Below are 18,379 nucleotides of genomic sequence, written 5' to 3' on the forward strand. Positions count from 1 at the left end.
GGGGCTGTGATATGCGGGAAGAGCCATGCTGGAAGGAGAGCCTTCCTCCTCTAAAGCAGAGGAGGTAGCCTGAGTTTCCAAGTATGCAGGGCAATGCACTGGGATGGCCTAGATCTCTGCTGGGAATGTTCAGCCAACGCAGCAGTTACTCACTCCATGATAAGTCTGGATGATCTTCCTTTTGTCTTCCTGCTGAACTTGCTCAGCAGGTATTGATCATATTGATGCCTTTCCTGGACCCCAAACCTTGGCATGGAAGTTCTAGACATGGTCTAAGATACTTGTATTTAGCTCATCTCTTACCCCCAAACATAGTAATGGCATTTGCCTTCCCTCCTTTCATTGTATGTGAGGCTATTCTGGCTGCTTGGCATCTCAGCCTTGAAATACCACTCTAGGTGCTGGTGGCTGTGGAGTGACACAACAGGTCTTGGTCCTAGCTTTAAGAACAGGAGGGACTGATATGGGCAAGCAACAAAAATCCAGTATGTGCAAACACTGGGTATCTTGGATTTCGCTGAGCGAGCTATGAAATAGAGGCTCCAGTCTACACCATGGAGGGTTTTCAGTGGAACTGTTGAGTAAATCCTATCCTGAAGCAGACACAGAAGGGACACTTTCGGTGCTGCAAGAATTTTGTCTGGGCAGCAAATGGTTTTCCAAGGGCAAGTGTAAAGAATGTGTATTCCTATTGTCTGGACCCTGTGAATTCCAGGACTGCATTTCTGATGGATGACGTAAGAAGATAAAGTTTGGTTGCAGGAAACTTTGGTGAATGGAGATCCTATCACATGGGTATTTGGAAATTGTCTTCCATTAGAGAATCTGGCAATACCTTACTCAGTTATGTCAGAGGTGAAGTTAGGCTGAACACTAGGCTGATTTATGTGTTAGTATTAAAGGCACCGCACATGGTGTTCTCTCCCAAGAACTGTTGGTCACTGACCGGAATGTTTCCCTGTAACTCTTGCAGGGTGTGTCTGTGGCTGGTTCTTCTTGTACAGCATGGGAAGATGCTCTAGAAAGGTTTGAACTTGATGTCCTGGGGCAGCCCTTAGTGGCTGCTTCCAGCATGAGTAAACTTAATTTCAGACCTGTGTCCGCACAACCAGATTTTGAGGAACTGCTAGATTCACCTTCCTTCACCTCCCTGAAAGGGCAGTCCCCAGTGAGTGCCCACTGCTTTCTTCAGTTGGGCAGAGCCATGTGATCTGGTTCATGGAAAATCAGTTCTGATTCATGTTAGCCCTGATTCTGCAGCAGGGAAAATACACCACTGGGGAGGGTGGAAGGAGTTTGGTGCTGTGATTCCCTTTTCTTCCCTCCCTTCCCCTGTACGTTTTGTGCAAAGTCACACTGTCAGGTTCATCCTGTGCACCTTGTCTGAATGCTGCCTGGTGCTGCTGAGGTGTGAATGAGAGCAGAGGTGAAGGGCTTTGCTGGCAGATACTTCAGAGAGGCCCCCTCTTCCTCTTCACCTCAGCTGGAATTGTGGGTTCTGCTCCCCCTCCCTTCAGACCTGAGCCCATGTCTGTATTGGGTGCAGTGTTTGTTGTGCCAGTGCTGGGTGTGCTCTGCTGCTTTATGGGGGTGGGCCAGGTCTGTTGTGAGTTCCCTGGGGTGGTTAGGACACTGGAATTTATAAATGATGTGGTGTGGGCAAGAATAGCCACTCTGTGTCTTGGACTGCAAATGTCTCCAGAACCTGAGAACTCGGTCCCCAGTGGTACCGCAGGTTGCTAGAGGAGGTGTGTCATTTGCATATGTTTGCATGAAGGTGTCCTTTGCATGTGTTTTCTGTACTACGAGAGACAAACATGTTTTGTTTATATTGCTCTTTATCTCCCAGATTATTATCAAATGGGTTTCACTTTCCACAAGTCTTGACTGAGGAATCTGGGCTTATGCCCCCACCCAGAAACTCCCACAGAGCCTGAGCTCTCCTGACTTGCCCTGTGATGATGAACCCTTTGGTGTGATCTTTACCCCCTGCAATAGTCTTATAGGCGAGCACTGACATGATGAGCTGAGGGCCTAGAAGAGCTTCAACTTCTTTACTGATAGTAGTAGGGAATATTTTTGAGATGGATGCAGTTGTCTTTTCTGTGTATTTGCTGCTATGTCTGCATCTTCTCAATCCCCAGTTGCCAGGTTATGAGTATGAAGAGAGTTGTGCTCTGTAGTAAGAGGGGTAACAGTTACCTCAGTTAGTGTGAGGGTAAGAGAGAATCTGCATCTGTCCAACAGTCAAGTGCTTTTTCTCTGACATATATGTCTTGGTGTTGGATTTCTTGGCATTTGGACCACTATAGCCAGCTCCTGTCTGTTTAGATGCCAGGGTAGTTTAACAAGTGACAATCTTTTGGGTCTTTCTTGCTGCTGTTGGTAATGTGAGGAGAGGAAAAAGGAGGAAACACTATCAGGATGGCAGATGATTCAACTTCAGCAAAGTTCAGTAAACAGAGAAATTATCTCCCATTTTGGGTTTTCTGGGGAAATCACCTTTGTCTCAAGTGAAATATGTAGTACAGCTCAACAAGGAAACAGAAAATGAAACCTTAGCAAAATCAGTCTCATAAAAATGGAAATCTTCCAAAGTAAGAGATCCCTGAAGTGTTCTACCTAAAATATTTGTATTTTCATTGGTCATTTGTCTGAGCTCATGCCTCAGCTTCTTCAGAAAGACTGCAGCCACCAAAATAGTGCAACATAGGAAGCAATTGTAAAAAAATGACCAGTTTTCAGTAGTTTGTAAACCCCTATACCTATCCCTATTCCAATAATCAACTGCTAAATAGAAATCTCTAGGGTTTCTACTGCATGAATTAAATCCTTTAATGGCATTAAATGGCATTTTAAGCATATTTTTTTAGTAGTTCAATGATTTTCAGATACATTTTCTCAGTTGCATCAAGACCCCAGAGGAAATCAAGATGTCCCCATGCAGGAAAATTCTCATGGTAAATGAGATTAGTAATCCGAGGAAGTAGCCTTGCCATGTCTTTCGGGTCTGCAACTGTGTCCTGTCCACCACTCCAAACAGCAGTTGGTATCTTTATCTCCTCTATCTTGTATGCAGGAGGAGCAGTCTGTAAGACAGGGAGGAGACCTGAGTGAGTGCTGCTGTATCAAAGTTGTGTTTAGAGAAAGGTTCCTGCGCAAGCACCACTCTGTCTTTTGCTTCTGCACAACCTACAGTAAAGCTGTAAGCATGAAGGCCACCCTCTTATTTTTCATTGCTCTAACCCCTTTCCCTGCCTTGCTTGTCACCACAGAAGAAGTTTACACAGAAGATAAAAATGGAGATTATCTGAGATCTGAACCAAATCACTTAATGCAGGATGGTTATTTGTCAGTGCGCTAATGGACCATGCATGAGATGTTTTTTTAACTGACCCTTATTATCAAAGGGTGGTTCAGTTATCTTTCTTCTTTACTGTTTTTGGGGCAGTTTCCACAATATTGGGAATAAAACATTGCCCATTCCAAAATTTAAACTTCAGTTATTTAAAGACCGTGTGTGTGTATGAAAGGTGTGTGAGAAGGAAGGTGTCTTTAGAATATTTGTGCACCTGTAAAATAATGTGCCACTCATGAAATAACCTACCTGACTCACAAAGCTCACTACAAGTCAACTGATCTGATCAAACCTCAAGAAATAATCAGGCAAGTTATAAGTGTTGCAAGAGGAGCAGAGCATTTTCGAGTGTCGACTATGCAGTACGTGAACCTCCTACAGACCAAATTTTGCCTGTTTCCTTTTTTCCGTACAGGATGCTTTAGATCTCCCCAGCAGTCTCCACTTTGCCATACTGAACTACTGAACCATTCCTTAAGTTTAATTTTTACAGCAAGTAGCCTCTGAAAACCACTATATTAATTTCCTTTTTTGTTCTTTTTTCTTTTTCCTTTTTTTTTATCTCTCCCATTTTAGTGTTTAACTGAAATGCAGACCTTGAGAATTTCTGGGGAAGAGCTCTGCATTCGTCCACCCCTAGAACCTGGGTGTGGCTCTTAGCATTTTGGGAATGGCAGGTGAGCTGGCATGTTGTTGGACGCATCCCTGTATCAGTAGGGGAGGCTGCAAAAATCTGTATATGCAGTGTTTATGAATAGACTTTAACATTTATGAGTATTAGATTCAGTTGACTTAAGACCACCCTCTCCCTGTTTTTGTAGCACTGAAGGTGCTAATATATGAATTTTTCTATTATTTTTTTTCCAGGACCCAAGGATGAGTTATTAGAAAATTGAATTGCCTTACTTGGTTGTATTTCTTCATGTTTTCCTTACAGCCATAGTCATAAGCTTGAAGCTGGTTTGCATGTCGGATCTGTTAACAATGTAATGAGGATAGATGAAATGAAAGTGTTAAAAGACAGAGAGCAGGAGTTGTTTTCTTGCATACGATTGAAGTAAAATATCAGGCAGTAGACAGGATTCCAGGGATACTGAGGAGAGATCATGGGATAAGTGGTTTCACCACCTTTCCCCTCGGTAACATTCTCTTATGATCTTCAACCACCACCCTTGTTATGTTTGGTTATTAACGCCTTGCTGCCCTATCTTGACTGGCTCTTTGGTTGGCTAATGTAGCTCTTTGTGATGCAGGAGCATGTCAGGGCTCTCATTAGGCTGGGATACCTCCTTACAATCCTTGACTTTTGTGTGCCTGTTTGGTCTGGTCTGCTCACAGTAGTGGCAATGATATCAGAGACTCTGCTCTGCATACAGGAGCATGGGAAGCAGGGTGTGATTATCTTAACACAAAACTCTTGCCTTCTGTGATGTGCCTAAAAGGCAAATCAAAATAATAAAGGATTAACCTGTCTTACTGATAATGTGTGTGCATTTTTTTAAAATCCAAACCTCTAAGTAACATGAGGACATGATAGAAATCCGCTAGCTCATCTCTCTTTTCTGGCTCTGTGTGCTGGCTTTCTGGTCTGGATACCAGGAATTTTAGGCAGGGGGGTGCACAGCAGCACACAGGTATTTAAGGGCTGGTTTAAGTGGCACAGTTCCCTTTGAGCTCACTTAAGTTTGCAGTTCACATACAGCGATGTGTTTCTGAGCCAATGCCATCTTGCCCTGGTCTGATTTGGAGCCTAGGCAGAACAAGCTTAGGTCTGAAAGTGGCATGAGGTACTAGCAGAAGAGGCAGTTCCCCATTTTGCCATTGTGCCAGCAGAAGCATTTGTGCAGTAAACTGGCTTTTGGAGGTAATTAACCCTCTGGGAGACAGGCTTTAACCTAGATAATTTCTTTGTCTGGTTCATCCCTGTCTGTAAAGTTCTCACCCACCTCCCAAGTGCCTAGACCATGCTTGTGTTCACTTCTGCAGCTTTCCAGGCACACATCTCCATAAACAAGAAAAGGCTTGGCAGCCATTAGAGCCTAACATGTAGAGGTGTGATGTACCCTGGGGAAATCTCAGAGCCTGGTGCCAAAGGGGAAATTTGGGGAATGATCTGGTGAGCCATGGGAAGCAGGGCTCCCTCTGTGACAGGTGAGATGTGATGGGCAGATTTCCAGATCCGTCACCTCTGGGCTTCCCTGTTGGCTGTCAGTTGCATAGAAAACCATACTAGGAGTGTTTATATGTCAGCACAGTTATACCTGTTGCCAATGAATAGCATTCTGTATTGATGTTCCAGCTGGGTAATGTCCTGAGTATGAATCTGTTCGACTCTGGAGACAAAGCAAAAGTGTTATGAAGGCAGAGATCCAGTGCTGTGACAGAATAAAGCTGTGAAGGCACTGAGCAACATACTGCTGCTGTGTTGGAAACCCATTTTTATAGGATATTCTTCAGATATAAAAAAGAAAGTTGAGGAAAGATTCACAAATACGCTAGCTTACAGCAGGAATGATTAGATAGAATTTCATAATTTTGGGATAATCTTTTCAACATTAGTCTTTAGCCATAGAGAAAACATTATTTGAGAAGCATGTATGGCCTTTGTTTTCTGAGCATAATGAAGATGCATGTGTGAGAGCTTTTTATGGGCACATTTGTTAAAAGTCTGAGAGATGAAAGGTGACTGGAAAACAGTCATGTGAAAGGTCTGTAAGAAAAAATTGGTAGAATCCACAGTAAAGGAATGCAATCTTTCTGCTGGGGGAAGTGTGAAGAAACAGCTTTGAGTTTTGGCTGTAAACATTTCAATGTGTAGCAAGCAAAAAGAAACCATCTCTTATGTTCAGAGGAGTCACACATCTTGTTTAGGAAGGATAATATATTAATTGTGCAAAAGAAAAAAAGAATCTTTCTCCATCCAGTTGCCCTTCAAAGTTACTTCAGATTTACTTGTATTAAGCTTTTCTTGGATGTGCTTACCGTGTTAACATTTTGTATCCTGCCTCCGACTAGGTAGCAGAAGATACTGGCACAAACTTTTCCCAGACATGCACAGAACTGTGTTAGAGGTCTTTTCACCAGCTCATTGATGTGAAGAACTCCTTTGCAGCCAAATAGTAACTGAGGGGTGGAAAAGAGCAAAATTTTTCTTAGCTGTTGCAAGATTATTTCGTGCAGAAAACTCCTTCTTTAAGTCACTCTCTCTTCTTTCATAGACTTGCTCTTCACAAGAGGCAAGATTGCTGTAACTACTTGCCATCCACTGTCCTTTATAGTTCATTCTTCTCAAGGGCAGACACGTGTTCCTCCTTTTCCTCGAGACCAGTGCTGGAGGTCACTGTCCATCTGCTTTTAGTGTACTAATCTCAGTGAGAAGGGAAGTTGGCTGCACTGATGGCTGCAGAATATAGGAAGCCCCTTTTTGCCCTAATATTTTTTCGTGGCAAGGTGCAAACTGTACTGTGAGTACAACTACTAAGTAAAGAGGGATCAGGCAAATGAGACAGGTGTAGAGCTGAATGCTCTATTGTCACATCATGGGAGCAGCTTGGACAGAAAGAGGATGTGCTTCTGTGGTTTGACATAAAGCACTGCATGCATGATTTCCACATTCCCAGCAAATTATATTAAGTTGACACCTTCTGGTGTTTAAGTTTCATGTATCATTTTACAAGTAAATATTTTACAAGCATAAATAATCTGCATGTCTGAAAAAATTAAGATGTGAAATATCTTACTTGTGGTTTTTATTAGTGCTTAAGGCTAGTTTTAGTAGACTACATTAGATTTCTTTTGTTCTGGTATTTGCAAGTTATTCAGAAATGTTTTACTTAAATAAATAGTGGTGGAAGCATGCCTGCTACCTTAAAGAAATTGCAAAAGAGATACCATGTGAAACTTTGCAGTTTAGCTCTCTGGAAAGTCTGAAGTCTACAAGCTCTGCCAGCAGCCTGAATACACTGAATTCAATTCTAACTGATCACCCCTTAAAAAGTTCAGGTTGAGTGAGTCCAGCAGAGATAAAGCAGACAATTACAGTAATTTCACGATTATAAGCCGCACTGAGTATAAGCTGCACTTCCGGGTGTCAGCAACTTTTCATTCTTTGTCCATACATAAGCCACACCTGATTATAAGCCGCATGTTACAATACAGAGTGTGATAAAAGGTATCTATTCTATCACCATCTGTTGAGCATTGGGGCAGTGATCCTTATCTCAATGGCAGATATTCTGCTAATGGGCCATCCATTGAAACCAGGCGGGGCATTGTTCTTTATCTTTTCACAACCCATCCTTCCTCCAGTGAGTCATTTTCTGCTAATGGCCCATTGAGTCCCACTGTGGGACTGATAAAATTACTGCATCCCATTGGAAGTTGCTCCAGCCAGGGGGAAGAGCCCAACACTTCTTACCAAGATAAAAACAGAGGTTTTGGGACACTAAGGTAGTCCCTTTCTCCACTGGACTCCAGAGGAAAACCGGATTTCTCCACATCACCACTGGACCTCCGGAGGGAAACTGCACCTTCTGCAGGAGCACTGCTCCAGCTGAGCCACATCTGTCACTGCAGGAGGATGCAGCCACCATTTAATGGGACTGCTACCAACACCCTGCCTGACAGGGTGTCAGGTTGTACTCTGACTTTGTCAGGGTTTGGAGTTTGTTTCTTTGTAGTACTGTATTTCTATTTTAATTTCCCTAGAAAAAAACTGTTATTCCTAATTCACATATTTTTGCCTGAAATCCCCTTGATTTCAAAATTCTAATAATTTGGAGGGAGGGGGTTTACATTCTCCATTTCAAAGATAAGCTCCTGCCTTTCTCAGCAGACACCTGTCCTCCAAACTAAAACAGCAACTTTTTGTTTTTTGTCCATATATAAGCAGCACCTGATTATAAGCCGCACTTTGGGTTCGGACCAAAATTTTAGTCAAAATGGTGCGGCTTATAATCGTGAAACTACTGTATGTCTTTCTCTTTAGAAGGAGAAATTACTCACCTTGATCAATGGCTGGGGAAGCTGTGTAAGTATTAACAGAGGACTGGTAGCATGTGTGATTGTGGCCACTGGTGCCAAAGCAAAGAATGCTTTAATCTTCTGAGACAATTCAGGATAAGTAGAAAATGCTACGAAGCCTGCAAGCCCAGAAAAAGAAGTCAAGTTGATGAAGAGAACTCCACAGACCAAACAAATAAAAAAGCACTAGGCAGCAAAGGAGTGAGACTTGATTAGCATCCCATTGGCTGTATTCTATTTCTGTGATGCAAATGTAAAGAGAATGTTCGATTCTTGCTCAAAACTTTTATTTGGAAGATAAAGTTCATTTGAAGGATACAAGCTCATTAGAGCATGTCCTGCTACAGCTTTTGTCAGAACTGACAATTTTGTGCTAAGGCCTGTTTGGTTGAAAAGGTATTTTAATCAGATTTTTGAAATTCAAATTCTTTCTAAAGTTCCCTAAACTCAAAATAAAGAGTTTCTTAGCTTGCAGTCTCTAAAAAACTACTTGTGTATGTTGGCATTCAGCAATACAATAATTATCTAAAGATTAAGAATAGAACTTTTCTTTTAAAAAAGCACATACTTGCGTAAAAGTGAATTCACACATAAAGGAAGAGTATAAGGAAGGCATTAAAGCTAAAAAGGGTATGTTCCATCCTGTTTTCTGAATGTGTTTAAATTTCTTCACTGATGGATTTGTACATTCTGCAAAAAGACTCATAAAACATACACATGGGAAGAAAGAAAAATAATTTTCTCATAATTTTACTTCCCCACATTTTCTCCGCTGTTTGTTTTTGTAAAAGAACAATGGTACACTCTGACATAAACCACAGAGTCTGCTCACAGATCTTATATATAAATCATAAACATATAAATCATATATATATATCTATAAATCACTGACTGTTTGGTACCCAGACAGTTCTAACATTACCTGCAGTTGTCCCTTCAGAGTGACCAATATAGTAAATATGCTTCTGTCCAGTTTTATTCATGATGAAGTTCAGCTCCGCTGGAATGTCATATTTACCTATCTCATCAAAGCTGTGGGGAGAAACACAAAAAGCTGGCAGACAATTTGACTATCACAGAGTGAGTTCCTGACTGTCAGTTCTGTTCATTGCACCAGGCAGGACCCACTGAAGGAGGAGGTTGCACTCTGTGTCTGCATCCTTTGTTTGGGCTGGAGAGGGGGCAGAGGGTGCAGCTGTGCAGCCTGGCTGCCTGGTGCCTTGGGCTCTGTGTGGATCCAGTGCCAGCTTCATGTGACAGCTGCAGCCCTTGGGGAACTGAATTTAATCCCTGCTTTCACCTGCATGGGTTACCAGAAATATTTTTCTCTTAGATAAGTGTTAGATCTGATTTCTAGCTTGAGCTGAGCAGTCTCCTGTCCTTTCTGCACTTGGGACATGGTATCCGGTGGGACACTTGAAGATTACAGATGCCTCCCAGTTTTGGAAGCCTGTTCCCAAAGAAACCAGAATGGTGGATGGACAAAGGTGACCTGTGTACTTCCAGCTTTGCTTCTGTGTGTGCTGATTCCAGAAGAACCTGTTGAGATCATGCAGCCAATTCCTTCTTATAACCTCCCTAATATGCCCAGGAGTGGCTGCATCTGTGAAGAAGAGTTTGTCTAGTCTCAGAGGTTTCATGTCCCACTTTAAGTCAGATTATATGAAAACATGTAGTGTTTTCATATCATTTAGAAGGGATTTTTTTTTCATATTGCCAGAAGGAGAAAAGTTTTGCATTCTAGTAGCATCTGCCTAATCTTATTAGTTCCCTGAAAGCTGCTTTCTTCAGAAATTCTTTCTCCACAGAGTACCTGAACTGCCAGAACTCCTTTTGGCAGGGCTTAAGGGTCTTGTGTTTTAAGGACCAGGTGTTCCCTCGGCTGTTTCCCAACCAGACATCATAGCCGGCATCTGCGAGCATGAAGCCCAAGCTGTTGTTGGGCAGGTTGGAAATCCATTGAATAGAATCTGCTAAAACACCATGATGTAGCAAGACTGCAGGCTTCTTCCCTAAAACAAGAGAGATTTTCTTAGGCTTTAATAGTAATGGGTAATGTGTAGTTAAAACTGGGGTGGAGAATTTGGTTTTGCAGGATTGTTTTAACCAACATACAGAATTCAGGCTGCAATCTAGATTGAGTGACTGGGTGCCCTTGCTGAGATGGAAAGGTATGGAACTTGCCATTGTGTATGCAAAGGGGAAAGATGAGGAATCCATGTAAGAGTTGGCTCTCAGACCTTCCTTATATGTCATACCTGTATTTTGGCTGTTCCTTCCAGCAGGAATTCTGTAAACAGCAAGGATGTATCCATCCTCCGTTGTAACTTCATATTCCTCACTGGGGAATCCATGATATCTGATAATTTCACTCTGTGAAAAGCCAAAGGAGAGCTTGTTATCCTGCATTTACAGTGTAGATATTGGTGTAGGAACTGTTTGGAGGCTGCTTCTGCCCAGGAATGTGCAGCTAGCCAAGAACATGCCAGGAAGATAAATGTGATAGCATATTGCTAGCCTTTCTGTACTGCTCTGTGGTGTACTGGTAGAGAGGGACACCAAAAGGGACTCCTGCAGGAAAACAACCCCAGATCTCTCTTTTTTGTGGCTGATTCCATAGCTGCCATGCTGTAGCCATGGAGGCTGAAGGATGCAAACAGCAGCAAGAGGAGTTGGGATGTGTTTCTGTGAAGTGGTTTGTGTATTCTACTTCATGCTGTATCACTCAAATTGTAGTAATTGCTGTAGCTGTGGCACTCAAGCACTTCAGAGACTTACAAGAGTAGCAGGATATTGTAAAGTCTTAGTACCTGCTTAGATGATAGTTGTCTGTTATGTGATTCCCTATTATGGGATAAAGTGAGTGACTAACATTTTAGGAGATAGTTTATCCTGTTTTGCAAGGTTTACACAGGTCTGTAGATATTCTGCCTTGGAATATGGTCAAATCACACAAATAATATCCTATATTGTAAGATATTGGTGGTGGGCTGAGAAGGAGCCTCATGTGTTCCAGTTGCCATTGAATTATGATAAAACAGATCTAACACATCAACCCCAAATCAGCATCCTGATAATGAGGGAAAGATTTGGCAAAGACAAACTGCTAAGCCAGCCTGGAGACATAAGATTGGTAGTCAATCACTCTATACTCTCGAAGTCCAGTCCACTTTCATATGGTTAAGTTCTCCTAACATTCCCAACGTATCCCTTCTTGGAGTGTGTATGAAGGTTTCTCCTTTGGGTTGGGATGCCCCTCGAAGTTGCTCCTCGAGGCTGAGCAAAAGAGATTTTGCCCATGGTTGTTGGTATGGGTGAGGTTGAGTTACACCAATCTCTACTTTAATAATTGTTTCTTTTTGCTAGCTTTAATACAATTGCTTTTATAAGATTGCTTTGATATAATGCACTGTCCTATATTATCTTATAGCAGTAGTTTTAGCTACTATTGTGTTTAGGATATTTTTGTCTAATCATTAATCATAATAATGATTCTTTTTAAAATGTAAATATATCTGGTTTGTCATGATTAGTCCTGCAGAACAAAGTTGTAGAATGGTTCAATCACACCTTTATAATTCCTTAGCCTTCAGAAGTGAAGGAGGCTAAGACCAGATTCTGCTGCACCCAAGCTCTTCTTTGAGAAGAGTTTAGAAATCAAGGGGGTCCTTTCAGCACCTCACGACTCGACAGAAGGGCTTCTCTCATGAACTCTGCCTGAAGCTCCCACTCTTTCCACAAGAAGGTTGTACCTTTCTAGAGAGTAAACATGCAGCAGTATCTCCATCTGGACCACAGTGAACATTTTCTTGCTGAAGTGTGGTTAAGCAAGGCATGGAGGGTGGATCTCCTATTACAGACCCACTCACAGCACCACCTACTACACTGCTGCCATGGTGAGGAAATCTTTGTTTCAAAGCAGGGCATTTTGTTGGGAGAATCTACTGTTTGAAGAAGGGGTTCAAGCACCTTTACCACTGTACTAAGCAAACAAGTTGTTACAGAAGGGCAGGCTAGAGACTAGAAGCCAGCCTTTGTTTCCACTGCAAAGGAATCCTTCTCTCCAGCTCAGACTGTTTGGATGGGGGCATCAACATTTCCTCATGATGCTGGAGAGACCCCTTTGAAGGCAACTTATTTTAGCTTCCTGATAGGCGCTGTTAGTCAGTGGTAGTGCTAGTGGTAGTGGGAGAAAAGCCTTTGGAAAAGAGGGAAAGAAGGTGACCCAGCTCACAACATTCATGAAGCATTCGGGGTTGCGACTCTTCTTGCAGAGGCTCGTGTCAACACCTGGAGTGGAGGCTGCTCTGAATCCTGCTGACAAGGCAATTCCCTGGGAGCAGAGCAGCACGAGGAGGCACCACATCTTGGGGCTGTGTGGAAGAGCACATGCAGGGGTGTTTGTGTTAGTGAGAGAGTGGTGTGGGATTCCACAGGAAGACCCAAGAGGAGAGTCTCCTGAAGGTTGCCCAAGAGCTGCTCCCCAAGGGCTGCCAGAATAAGAACCTAGTGCAAAGGAAGGATTGTCTATAGCTTTTCCTATTTAATATGGACCACAAATGAGTCAATGGCTCCAGGATCAGAAGGAACCAACCAGTCCTGTGTTTATATGATATTGATGCTAGTTTGTGATGAATACCTTCCTTTCTCTCTACATAAGGTCTTTTCTATTGTAAATCTGTCTTTCTTGGAGAATCTGAATCTTCCTGTATTTAATCATTGTCTGGTTGTCACAGTAGAGCTTGTCTGAACAGAAATTGTAGTGGTCTCTGTGCAGTTTATGCCCTGCTTTTTGGCTGTACCTACCTTTGTAATTAGCATCTATGAAACAGGTCATAAACCCAGAGTGTCTTATCTGAAATGCCATGGGGAAGAGCACTAAGATTTGGAGAGTGTAGAAAGGATAGGTAAAATATTTCTTTATTTGTTTCCACTGAACTTCTTCAGGAGGGACGGAGTGAGTTGGAGATTATTTTAATTTTTAATTAAATCTATTCTATCCCTTGAGTCACCACAACATTTTGATTAAGCCACAACTAGAATATTATAGATGGAGAGATACAATATTAAAATTTTATATTATTATATATTATTAGAATATATAGTATATATGTACTATTATACTTTTATGCTTTTATTATTTATACTTTATATTTTTTATATTTATAGTTTTATTATACTTTTAATATTGAAATCCAAACTCACTGTAGTCTATCCACTTTATAGGAGAACACACCAATTCTTCTGTCAATACAATAGAAATCCTCATACCTGTGTGCTCTGGAAGCACAGTTTCACAGTAAATATTCCATTGTTTTCTGCTATTTTTTTAGTTCAAACAAAAGTAAAAACCACATTCCTCTTTTTCTGCATGTGGAGCATTGTTTGGGAAAAAAACCTGAAAAGTTCAGCATAAGTCACAGTTTGCACTAAAGATGAAGCTGTGGGGGACCTAAATTATTGCCCTTTTTAGAGTGTGTAATTTTCTATATACTGTACTGAATATGAAAGCTTTATAAATCAGATGCACCAATTAACTCCAAGGCTTGGCACACAACTGTCTCATTAATTTCAATGGCCAAGTCATGACTATAGGAGCCTTAAACAAAAATCTAGTCTTTTTATGCAATGAAACAATGCCAAAGAGTGATATTTACCACAGCAAACTGGAAATAACTGAAATATTTTAAAAAGAAAAAAAAAGACAGAGGAAGGTGCCTGAAAGATACATTAAAAAATGCCATTTCTGGAGCTTTTTGATATTAATGAACACAAACCTTAAACCTTCTAGAAATTAATGAGTGTACTCTTGAGAGAGTCATAATGGCTTTCACATACACTATAAATGGGACAGAAAGACACCAGGCTAGCAGATGTCAGAATCTCTGGGTTAATTTACAGGGAAAACCCAAATGCTTTTAGAACTATAAGAACAAGATTTATTTATGTGCATGCTTTCAATGCTGCGATTTTTATGCATCCACAATAACTTCCCTAGGGGAAAAAACCAAGGAGGACAAAATGAAACCATCAGTTTCTCCTTTTTCCCATTTGCATGGGTCAAAGGCTCTTTCCTCTCCACCTCTGGCAAACCTTCCCTTTGATGCAGAGCAGTGAGAAAGGACAGCAGGCTGGCTGCTCTGAGAACCAGCTACACAGAACCAGGACAGCATCTCTGTATGGAGAGGGGAAAAAGGGAAGGACACCATGGATGCACATGAATAAACAACTTACCTCTGTTTTCACTCCTTTGCTTGCACCTCCTGCTGCAGCTCCTGATCTGTCTCCTGTGGATTCCCTGCCAGAAGCTTGTGCCAATAAAAGGAGCAGCAGCAGAGTTCTGTGTGAGATGTGTGTGTATAGCAGAACATGTTAAAGTGCTGCTTGTTTTGCAGTATTTAGGGAGTGGAGTTATTCTATGATAAATAGTGCCGTTGCATGACATTCTGAAAGACCAAATTGCACCATGGATCTGGTGAGGCAAAGAGGCATCTAACCTGTCATTAGAATACTTGGGAGGAACTTAGTTATTCTTGTTCCCTGAGGCTGTGGCAGATCTTTATCTTTACTGCTACCTGTCTTAGTAAGTGCTGTAAGTACTATATTTTGGGATAAAAAGAAGGAAGAGCCCAGATTTTATCAAAACTTTCTAGCTGTGAATGTGAACAAAAGCTGTTTTGGTCACTGGTTCAACAGCAGTTGCTTGTTTGCTGAATTGCTGATTGCTTGGGGACAATCCTTTGTTAGATAACTTTAGAACAAAAACCAAAGTGATTTGAAAGGTGTGAGCACCACAACATACAAAAAAAGGTTTGCACTGAATTACCCTGCTTCTGTAGGGATTCTCAGAAACTGAATTGAGTTTGAAAACAGTGTTTAAACTTGGAGACAAGAGAGGGTGCTAACATTAATTCTTATAATTTCCAAGCCATCTCCATGAACTCTGTAAACACAATATATTGGAGACCCCTGCCTAACCACTGAATTAATTGCAGTCAGCCTGGGTACTTGATCCTCACTGAAAATGGCCTGGTTTCTTCATACAGCAAATTCTTTGAAATGGTACTAATGATATTCTGCCTTGCCTGGGAAAATGAATGAAGTAAGTACTTGTTAGTAAACAAAACCTGAGTCACCACAGAAAAAATTCTGCTTTATGAAGTAGGGCACAGTCTGTGGAAAAGCCAAAAGGATGATTTCTCAATGAGAAGCATCACAGCTCAGCAGGTCTGATACCCCTGCTTAGTGAGAAATATTGAAGGCTTTTCTGTGCTCTATTCCCAGCTGGCACCATCCTACATTTTTTGTTTTATAGAATTGCCAGCTGGGAATGGTCTGCAGCATTTTATCTATATCACCTTGGGGTGGCATATGGGATGTATGATATATTGCCTGATATTGTTGATGGGAACCAAGTGAAGAGCAAAAGATAACTGTTAGCCCATCTGAAAAGGGAAAAGAGAATGAAAGTAATGCCTATAAGAAGAGAGTAGAAAACATGAAACTTAGAAACAGAAACTTCCCAGCATGCGTTGTCCTTACTTAGAGAACCAGGACAGCTGAGACAGTAAGTATTCTGTTTTAAAATGTTGAAGCCCAGGTGGTCTAGCCTGGAGCTGGAACTAGCAAGAATTCAGTTTGGTGTTATAAAATACAGGCTCTGGTCCATGCCATGGAGGAGTTTCTTTGTGCTTGTTGGGTCTGTTGAGTTAATCCTGTCCTACAGCAGAGGTGCAAGAGAGCCTTGAGTTGCTACAAAAATGTTATACAGGTAGTTAAGAGTCTTCTGAGGGAAAGTGTGAGGTGTTAGTGTCCCTCTTGTCCAGACACCAGGAATGCATTTCTTGGGAATATTCATTTTGGAGGACTGTTCTGCACACATGACTCCAACAAGTCACAGATTGCTTTCCTGAGGGTAGTGTGACTTGTGATTTGCAGCACTACAAACTCCAGTGCTTGGAATTTAAAGAGACAAATGATCTTCTGTGACTTTTATTGAATATGCTGTTCTTAAGCTATTGATACCTTGTTTAAAAAATTAGTTTACCTTATTACTGCTCTGGTGAAGGCCCTTCTGACACATATTTAGTTCCCATCTGGCTCACATGAAACTTTTGAAGTGTTGTTGAATTTTGTCAGGAAGCAAGAATCATGTTTTCTACACAGTCTGGGTAGGTGACAGTTTTTCCATGCACTGACTTAGCACCCTTTGGAGAAAAAAACCTTATTCATTAAAAAAAAAAAAATGAAGTTCAGGATTCTACTATTAACTTGCAAGTATGGCAAAGAGCACTGAAGCAATAGGTTAAGCAGAAGTGAACTTGTGACTTTATACATTTGCATGAGTCTCATACCTCATCGTGGTTGGGCTGCTTAACTGTTCTTCAGTTGAAGCTCTGACCAAAGTAGTCACTCAGTGCTTTTCAAGAGGACCTGAGATGTGATGCTGGATTAAATGGTAATTTACACTTCTCTTAGGAAGTCTTGCCTGAAGGTATTGCTCTGCTTTGGAGAGGATGGGCATTGTTTTGTTTTGTTTTGTTTTTTTAAATACTGTTTCAGATTACCATGTATTTATTTATTTTTGTTCTGAAAGGATTAATTGAACTACTAAGTTGTTTTATGTAACATATTAGTGATTCAGTATTTCTTCAAACAAGTTGTAGTTTATAAATTCCAACAAGCAGGTCAGGTGCAGGAGGATGGGAATATCATAGGATCTTGATGTGAAGAAATACAGGTGAGGAAGACCTTTCCACCTCTGAGGTGTTACTCACTGTTCCGTGTCCTTAGTCCAACAGCATAGTCCACATGCTGAAAGATCAGTCTGTTGTGAGGCTCCCAGTGAGAATGTCACAGGTAGGTGTTGTGTCTGTGTCTGCTACATGCCAGCCTAATTTTCTTCAGATAAACATCCACTGAAAAGGTTACAACTGGTGCCAGCAAATGAACATTACAGCCAGTGATGTTGTACTACTTCAATCAGAGAAGGCAGGAGATAGAACAAGTAATTTTATATGGTCCTTCACCTCACTGAGAATAAATATGAATTTTTTTTTTTTTTTAATAGAAGTTCTCAAATATAAGGCAGAGGGCTTGGATTTAAGATGCATGCTTGCATGCATATGTTTTCAAACTTTTAAAAAACTTTGCTTGAAATACAGGAAATATGCTTTAAACTATAAATAGAAAAGACATTTTTGAGGTGAATGCAGACATTTGAAATACACAAGCCTTTTTGAAATACACAAGCCTTGCTGAGAAAGACTGAGTGTAGTACAGAAATGCTATCAGCATCCTGTCCTCAGGGCCATCAGCAATAATTCTCTTCCCAATTAGCATATAAAATTATCAGGTTCGACATGAATCATATTCATTGGTTGGGCTGGGCTGTAAAGAGAAGACTGAACAAAAGTGATGAAAGCGGCCGGCCTGTGTAATTAAAGAGTGAGAGACTAATTATACTGAGAGCTTTCATTAAAGGTGTAGGATTTAATTGCTTCCCTTTTCCTGATGGGCATTTGAGGTGCTCTTGCAGAAGATTTGGGACCTGTTTTACTCAACAGTAGCTTGGGTGACAAACTAGGTACAATTCTTCGTTACTGTGAATTTTAGATTTCATGCTCTTTATTCTTTTCACTCCTCCATTTCTTTACTAGTGAAACTTTCTTCCCTTCTCTCTCCCTCCTCTCCTCAACCTGTTTTTCTACTTTCCTTTTTAGGCAACTGGAGGATGTTGCAAAAATGACAAAGGAAAATGCTTCTGTGTTGTAACTTGTTCCGTCAGTTGCTGTTCTCAGGTTTACCTCCCTGGGTTGGGCTTCTGAAGACAATTGTTTTGTGCTACTAAGTAGAAAGCACTAAGAGGAAAGGTAGCTTAAGAAAAAGTGATACTTTCAAGTTAACTATTGACCAGATTCAAACAAGCTCAAGGGCATTGAAGTGAGCGTAACTTGCTGGGCTGTTGAACCAGAAGGAGCTCCAGAGTGAGGAACAGGC

The 18,379-nt window shown here is 41.2% G+C and overlaps 1 protein-coding gene across 1 annotated transcript; it reads right to left on the reverse strand.

Annotated features, from left to right (window-relative positions):
• Window positions 1-2,440: 2,440 nt before the first annotated feature.
• Window positions 2,441-14,694, reverse strand: LOC116999478 (lipase member M-like). Its single transcript, XM_033066219.1, has 10 exons — window positions 14,615-14,694; window positions 12,615-12,753; window positions 10,639-10,753; window positions 10,194-10,392; window positions 9,303-9,412; window positions 8,363-8,499; window positions 6,341-6,481; window positions 5,620-5,691; window positions 4,265-4,333; window positions 2,441-3,089 (listed from the first exon to the last, which is right to left on the reverse strand). The coding sequence occupies exons 2-10, from the start codon at window positions 12,744-12,746 to the stop codon at window positions 2,856-2,858; spliced, it is 1,209 nt and encodes a 402-aa protein (XP_032922110.1). The 5' UTR covers window positions 12,747-12,753; window positions 14,615-14,694; the 3' UTR covers window positions 2,441-2,855.
• Window positions 14,695-18,379: the final 3,685 nt, after the last annotated feature.

Source organism: Catharus ustulatus, chromosome 8 (genome assembly GCF_009819885.2).
Source record: "Catharus ustulatus isolate bCatUst1 chromosome 8, bCatUst1.pri.v2, whole genome shotgun sequence".
Lineage (NCBI taxonomy): Eukaryota > Metazoa > Chordata > Aves > Passeriformes > Turdidae > Catharus > Catharus ustulatus.

Coding starts and splice junctions, on each gene's coding strand:
- LOC116999478 (XM_033066219.1), bottom strand. CDS start 12,746: ATGTGGTGCCTCCTCGTGCTGCTCTGCTCCCAGGGAATTGCCTTGTCA. Junction 6,482..8,362: donor TTCCCCAGCCATTGATCAAG/GTGAGTAATTTC, acceptor TCCACCCCTCAG/TTACTATTTGGCTGCAAAGG. Junction 3,090..4,264: donor ACATGAAGAAATACAACCAA/GTAAGGCAATTC, acceptor CCTGTCTTACAG/ACTGCTCCTCCTGCATACAA.